This window comes from Ixodes scapularis, unplaced genomic scaffold (assembly GCF_016920785.2).
Source record: "Ixodes scapularis isolate PalLabHiFi unplaced genomic scaffold, ASM1692078v2 PGA_scaffold0__279_contigs__length_252992795, whole genome shotgun sequence".
NCBI classification, from domain to species: domain Eukaryota; kingdom Metazoa; phylum Arthropoda; class Arachnida; order Ixodida; family Ixodidae; genus Ixodes; species Ixodes scapularis.
The window spans coordinates 199,008,988-199,017,094 of record NW_024609835.1 but is presented as its reverse complement, the minus strand read 5'-3'; the positions used below and the strand labels follow the sequence as shown (position 1 = coordinate 199,017,094).

The window sequence follows — 8,107 nt, the reverse complement described above, 5'->3', positions numbered from 1 at the left end:
GGGCGATTAGCTGAACGAAGTCATCACAACACTATTTTATTTAAAGTACTGGTCGACCCCAGGTTGTTGAAACGGGTTTGGCTCTTTGAGCAGCCTCATAATGCTGTCACACTCAAGTCGCACTCTCCACACTCTTTCACAACATGCTTTTGTCCACTACCGCGACGCCAAGAAAAGCAAACGGAATCATCGAAGAATAATCTGTCGATCTAATTATTGAAAAAAGCTAAAGCAACGACGGATTATTTAACGTTGTGTTATAAAACCGGTATACCGTCTAATATGTAATGTTCTAGTTTGCTCTAAATTCGCTCTTTCATAAAAACAACAACAAACGACGTTGTCGTGAACCTGTGTTAAAGGATATTGGGTGAAATTATATGTATTTACATGAGGTACACTCAAATCTTAATTCTGTTGATTATGTTGCAAAGAGGAAATTAAAGTCAAAAATGTTTAAAGAAGTCTAATTTCCCACTTAGCGTGGAAGATCGAACAAGGCAAAATTTTTCGAAGGGCTGTCAGGCACATAAAATAATTTGTTTTGATACAAGAGTTCGCGAATTTCGCTGGCGTGACGAAAGTCCTCAAGGTAGAAAACGGGACGTCCAAGCCCGAGGTGAAGGCAGGGGGGAGGGGGGGGGGGGGTGCTAAAGATTGAGACTGCGAGAATAGGTTTAATTAAATAACTGGTCCCATTTCAAAACTTTACCATATTTCACTAAGCTCAGGAACAGTCACACTCATAGTTCAGTTCCATGCACCCATTTAGAAGGTGTTTGTAAGCAAGAAGAGTTCTAAATTTCAATTTCTGGGTAAATATCTTAAAGTACCTATGGTAATATTTTGGAAACTATATGTGTAACGAGTAGGCATAGTTTCGGTTTGCTTCAACTCGCATGGTGCCAATTTCAAAACTATGCACTCGTGCGAAAACGGGACATTATTTTTTATTGGGACAAAAAGACGGGTCGGCAGAAGGGGACCTTGAACACTGGACTGTCCCGGCCAAATCGGGAAGTCTGGTCACCCTAAATATCGCGCATATTTTAATAGAAGATAAATATATATGAGGTTTTGATTCTTATAGGACAATTTAAGAATTTTTTTTTAAGTTTTATCATCTCAGACATTTATTTAGGTTCGAAGACTGAACTTGTGTAAACACACCTGGTATGTTAAATATAACATCTCAAATAAGCGCTAAGTCTACTCTTATTTTACATTTGTGTTAAATTCATGCCAACATAACTTCTAACAAGAAGTCAATACATAATTGACTATTAGCAAAATAAAATGTGTAACGACCTAGCTTTACTTTTTGAAATAGAGCTTCAAATATACCGCTTCTTCAAACGCACATATCTATTTGTTCTAACCATAAATGACCTCTAATTTGAAAAGTATGCTTTAGACCATGACAAGGGCTCTTGAAAAGGAAAACTTAGACATGGGCATTTGGGAAAAAAAATTTACGTAGATATTGGTGTGTTCTAATACTTCTTTTTTTATTCAAAAGTTATATCCACTGAAATATCTGTACTCACAGTAACGACATTGCAATAGTTAAATCTGCGTGTGTTTATGCATTAATTTCAAATATCATTAACGTCATAACATTTAGTGTACCCAAAGGTATCATCATCAAATGGAGGTGTATTCTCATCAGATAAACTACGTTCTAAATTTTCTAAAAAGCCTAACAAAAATAACAAAAGAAAACAACTTTATGGGAATTTGGCTTTTCTAGGGTAGTCTGAAAAGCATTTCCAGCATTTGGTTTTGTTATGCAATTATATCCAGCTAAAATCTGCCGCAAAAGAGGTTTTAAGTTTCGTTCTAGAGACGAGTTTGCTCAGCACATACAATTTTTCAGCTGTTTTTGAGACACATTTTTTTTCTTGCACGATTTGGAATCAACTGGCCCAACAAATTCAATAGTCAAGAGTGCTTACACATAAGCAAGAACTAGAGACGTACAAAAGATTGTTTTATTAAAGTGCGAAAGTTTACTCGCTTCAGTGCTCTAAATTTTACCCGTTAATTACAGAAAACAGGAACAGCGACAAAAAACGGTATTTATAAATTACAGCCAGCATGCTGATCTGAGCCAAGTTAGAAAGGAATGTAAATGAAGTTGGAATTATATTGTCCATACATCTGTTTTTTTAAATTATAACATTATTATGCTTAACATATTTTGCGACGTTGTTGCGCCTGGTAACTAGTGCAATGGTCATTGAGGACTTTTCACAAAAAAGTATAACAATAATGATATTCTTATTATTAAATTGACTTTCATAGACGTAGAGTCTACTTAAGAAAATGGGCGCTTCAAAGCCAGTCTTGTGTGATGCCACGCAACAATTAAAAAGTCAAGCCTTCCATAGCATACCGGATCTAAACAACAAAATAAGCACATACACAAAAAGTATTAAAAATATCTCCGATATTGTGTAAAATAATATACGCATAACACTAATCAAAATGTAGAGTTCAAAATGTAAAACGACATTGTCGTATTAAAAGAAAGATAAAAGAGACACAGCTTCTTATTAAAGGACGCAGTACGCAATATAAACACGGAAATACTCTACACATCGTTCAGAAGGCAAGCGTACGAGAATTGCCGAACTCGACCCACATATGAAGAAAAAATATACATACATTAAAAAGCAGTCCAACCGAAGGCACTGATCAGTAAGTAATACGCTGTATTAATTTTTCGAAGCGAAATAAAAATTCTCTGGTGGTATTTCAGAAAAAATAGGAAGAAAGTAATGCATACGCGTGCTCTCACAGTATCTACTATGAACGAGGTGTTTTCGGAATGGCTGCACGCGACGACTAAATGCGTTTGTAAGCTTGAATTTAGTGTTCCAATAGCTGCGTAACACGACTGAATGAAGGTAAAGCGTTTAAAAGTTAGATATTTCAAGTAGTTCGAAATGTTTGGCGTCTTCAGGAAGCAGGAGCATGTTCGAAACGTTTGTAACAATAGTTTTTAAGATATGATTAATTTTGTCCTTCTAGAACTGAGAGCGATTCCCGAAAACACTTATACCGTGACGAAGGATACTACATGCGAGAGCATGTGTACAAGCTTTTCTTATGTAAAGGGGCTTAAAATTTAAATCGATAGAAGAAAGAGCAGACGCTTCACGGTTTGTAACAAATATGTCTGAAATTAGAATGCCCCCCCCCCCCCCATTTCAGGCCACTATAAAAATATATACATATATATGCCGAAGTACTTAACGCTTTCTCAGCGTGCTCTAAAGGGACGCAGGTGCACTGAGCACAAGTATAAGGGTGCGAAATAAATTTGAACTTGAGATAGACTGTTTTTAGGGGATTGTAGAAGCTCGCCAGTACTTGTTGTTGTTGTTTTTCGTGATTAACAGAATGAACTGGCTGGAGGTTCCTCTCAAACCACTCTACGATCGCACTCCCGAGGTATTGCTGTTGGCAGATGTATTCTGAGTATTTGACGTGTTGGAACATAACTACAGTGTCGTCGGCGAAATAGTAAATCTTACACCCTGGAACAGAATCTACGAGGTCGTTGACAAAAAATGTTAAAGAAAATAGCAGATAGAATTAAACCCCGTGGTATGTCAGCTTTAAATTTGGTTCGAGAGCTTAGAACACGCCCTGCAGACCCCAATTGTAAACAATTACAAAGATTGGTTTAAAAAAAAAACGCCCAGGAAACATTATGCTATATAGCTTTCGATAAAGCAATACATAATATGTTCTAACCGTTATAATAATCAATCAATCAATCAATCAATGTTTATTAAAGTGTCCAGGAACAACCAATCGGTCTTAGTGCTGGCACACTAAAAAAAATGAGCAAAAACACACACATACAAACACGCATACACACGAGTGCAGAAGGAGAACGTAGTTCTCCAGTCTGAGAATAAAAATATTAACAAGTATGAAAAACACTCAGATTAACAAGGGAAATCAAAAGCACAAAACAGAGATATCACCAGGTGTGAGAGCAAAAAGCAAATACTACATCAGCGCTTCAACTGATCAGCCCTTTTCCTGCAAGAGGAAGATTTGAACAGCATTTCCGAACTTGCTCCCGCATGAGTTAAAAATATCAATTGTGTCAGAGTAGCGATTATAACACTCCGCCGATCTTTGGATCGGGTTTAGGTTGCTAAAATGTCGAGCTATATAAAAAGATGATTGGAGCCGTGTAGGCACACGTGGAACTCTGAGGCTCACTTCGGACAGAAGGCTGGGAGAGTTAATCGAGCCGTGCAGGGTCTTAAACAAAAACAACAAATCTGCCTTCACCCGACGCTGCTGGAGGCTCAACAAGTTGACAAGTTGCGAGTTACACACACCGTTCAGACAAGGATCACCATTCTCAAGGTAACGATATTTAAAGATAGAAATAAATTTGTTTTGGACTCGCTCGACAGATGAACTGTTAGTTTTGGAAATGCCGTTCCAAACAACCGAGGCGTACTCTAGCTGGGATCTAACTAAGGAACAATACAGCGTAAAAAAAGCGGACGGGCTTTTGAACTCCTTCGTTATGCGAGACACGGCACCTAACGTGCGCAAGGCCGATTGAACCACTTTGATGACGTGAGTGTCAAATCTCAAGGTTGAATCAAAGACAACTCCAAGGTCCCTCAGTTCACTTACACGTGACAGCAGTTCGCCATGATAACTATATGGAAAGAATATATCATGGGTCTTGCGAGAATATGTCATTATTTTTGTTTTAGAATGATTCAAACGGAGGTCATTGTCTAAACACCAACGACCAAAGGAATATGCGTCATTCTGAAGCGCGATGCAATCCTCTAAGGTCGATATTTTTTTGTAAAGTTTTATATCATCAGCGTACTGCAGAAATGAAGAATTTAATATAACTCGAGAGACATCATTTACAAAAATATTAAAAAGGAGGGGGCCCAAGACAGATCCCTGAGGCACTCCAGAGCTTGCCTTGTACAAGGACGAGGTAGTATTGTTGACGCGGACGTAGGCATGCCTATCAGACAAATAGCTTTTTAACAAATTGTATACCGAACCACATACTCCGTACGAAGAAAGCTTGTATAAGAGGATGTTGTGGTTGACTACGTCGAATGCCTTACTCAGGTCGAAATAAAAAACGTCAAGCTGACCTCTATTACAAACTACTTCAGAGGCAGCAGACATAAAAGATACGAGATTGGTGGATGTCGACCTGCCGGACATGAAACCATGCTGATTAGGAATGACTATACTACGAAACTTGAAGGAGAGAAATTGATGGATTACCATTTCAAAGAGTTTGGAAAAAGAAGAGAGAAGAGAAATCGGTCTGTAATTAAGAACATCACCACTATTTCCAGATTTCAGTACCGGAACAACCACTGCCAGTTTCCAGTCGTCAGGGAATATCCCTGACGTCAAGGAGTTATTGAAAATTGTGCACAGTATAGGCGTAAGTAATTCATGATAAGCCTTAACAATTGCAGCGGGTATCCCGTCATGACCTATAATAATAATAATAATAATAATAATAATAATTTCTATTGCACATATAAAAAGAACACTGCACATAAATGGGTCTATCCAAGCCAAAGGAGGCTTGTGGGACAGGACCCGGCTAGTCGAACGACAAATACACAGTAATGTTAACAGTACTACAGCACCAAGGAAAACAATTCGAAAACAATAAAAACATAATCCTACCATCTCAAATCTGACAGCATTTTTTTTTAAATTTCCGAATGGAATTGTCCTTGTGGACATCATCATGTAATTTATTAAAGGTAAATGGCACATAATAGGAGCGAACTCGTTTTCTATATCGCGTAACACAACGTGGGACCTCGAATCGAGACGTGCAACGAAGGTTTCTTCGGGCAACGTGAGTACATTTGAATTCATTATTCCAAAAATGGCGAAGCACAACAGTCTGCATAAACAAAGAAAAGAAACTCGGCATTCGTAAATACTCGAAAATGTTCACATCAGACGGAACTTCCAAAGGATACATAACACTCTTTAACAAGCTCCTCAAGGCTCGGCACTCACCCGACGGCCAGCATGGCTAAATTTCCGCAACTACTTCTGCAGGTGATGCCGATACTATTGGAAACGCCATCCAACACGCCATTCACGGTACCCGAGGACAGCATCGGACAACAACAAGTCATCATCCGCCCCCATTGGCTGGATTTTCATCGTGGGCGCGAAACGTCATCCACCACGCCACTACAAAAGCAAGGACCAGACCCGGCCAACATCAGAGGGCTCGGCACTCACCCGACGGCCAGCATAGCTAAATTTCCGCAACTACTTCTGCAGGTGATGCCGATACTATTGGAAACGCCATCCAACACGCCATTCACGGTACCCGAGGACAGCATCGGACAACAACAAGTCATCATCCGCCCCCATTGGCTGGATTTTCATCGTGGGCGCGAAACGTCATCCACCACGCCACTACAAAAGCAAGGACCAGACCCGGCCAACATCAGAGGGCTCGGCACTCACCCGACGGCCAGCATGGCTAAATTTCCGCAACTACTTCTGCAGGTGATGCCGATACTATTGGAAACGCCATCCAACACGCCATTCACGGTACCCGAGGACAGCATCGGACAACAACAAGTCATCATCCGCCCCCATTGGCTGGATTTTCATCGTGGGCGCGAAACGTCATCCACCACGCCACTACAAAAGCAAGGACCAGACCCGGCCAACATCAGAGGGCTCGGCACTCACCCGACGGCCAGCATGGCTAAATTTCCGCAACTACTTCTGCAGGTGATGCCGATACTATTGGAAACGCCATCCAACACGCCATTCACGGTACCCGAGGACAGCATCGGACAACAACAAGTCATCATCCGCCCCCATTGGCTGGATTTTCATCGTGGGCGCGAAACGTCATCCACCACGCCACTACAAAAGCAAGGACCAGACCCGGCCAACATCAGAGGGCTCGGCACTCACCCGACGGCCAGCATGGCTAAATTTCCGCAACTACTTCTGCAGGTTGGTTTACAATACAAGCAGCACAGTTATAAAAATAGCTACAAATTTGTGGTGATAGTGCCGTGCCCTCAAAAGTGTTTTGCCATTTTGTGTGATTGCTGGCGTCGGTTAATGTTGTTGCTACTTTCTGGGGACGTTGAATCGAACCCAGGACCATTAACAATAGAACAGAAGTTAGAAAAGATTTTGGAAAATCAGGGCCAGATGAGTAAGGATCTTCAAGAAGTTAAAAGTGGTCAAGCAAATCTTAGGCAAGAAATGCATAATATTCACGGAAAAATTAATAAACTGGAAAATGCAATGTCAAATATTCAGAGCGAAATGGTGAAAGTTGATAGTCTAAAGGAAGTCGTTGCAAACCTAGAACAGACAGTCAGACAGCAAAGTGAAAAGCTAATTGACCTAGAAAATAGAGGAAGGCGAAATAATCTACTTATATTTGGCTTACCCGAAAAACACAACGAAAGCACTGAGGAACTGAAGCGAACCGTAACGAAAGATGTCTTCCTGGAGACTCTCGGCATCACATTAACTTCGATTGAGCGAATTCACAGACTTGGACGTAAGCGCGAGGAAACGAATAGACCGGTAATCATAAAGTTCTTCGACTACAACGAGATAGAGGAAATATTTAAAAACTGTAGAAAACTAAAAGGAACTAAGCTCAGTATCAGTAGTGACTACGCAAAAGAAACAGTGCAAGTAAGAAAACTATTATGGGGAAGCGCGGCATCGAACAGAGCAAAGGGCGATAAGGTATCACTTGTACATGACAAGCTGAAGATTAATGGTGAAACATTTGTGTGGGATCTTAATCTAAACCAGCGACGTCGTGTTCAACCCAGTGGGGCAGCCTACAACTGACGCGATGCAAGGGCGGCTGAAAACGATCCACCTGAATTGAGAGTTATTAGCCTAAACGCCCGAAGTGTGGTTAATAAAATTGAAGCTCTAGAAATTTTGTTTCTTGCCCACAGTCCCCATGTGGTAGCTATTACAGAAACATGGCTAAACTCCAATATAGAAAGCGATTGCATTGTTCCCCCCAATTATAAATTAGTTAGGTGTGATAGAACTACCAGAG

At 40.5% G+C, this 8,107-nt stretch overlaps 1 protein-coding gene across 1 annotated transcript; it reads left to right on the top strand.

The window, feature by feature from the left end:
• The first annotated feature begins 7,212 nt into the window (after positions 1 to 7,212).
• LOC115325788 lies at positions 7,213 to 7,887 on the top strand. The gene has a single exon (XM_029986500.4). It carries the CDS (start codon positions 7,228 to 7,230, stop codon positions 7,885 to 7,887), a length of 660 nt encoding a protein of 219 aa, XP_029842360.3. The 5' UTR covers positions 7,213 to 7,227.
• The last annotated feature ends 220 nt before the right edge of the window (positions 7,888 to 8,107 follow it).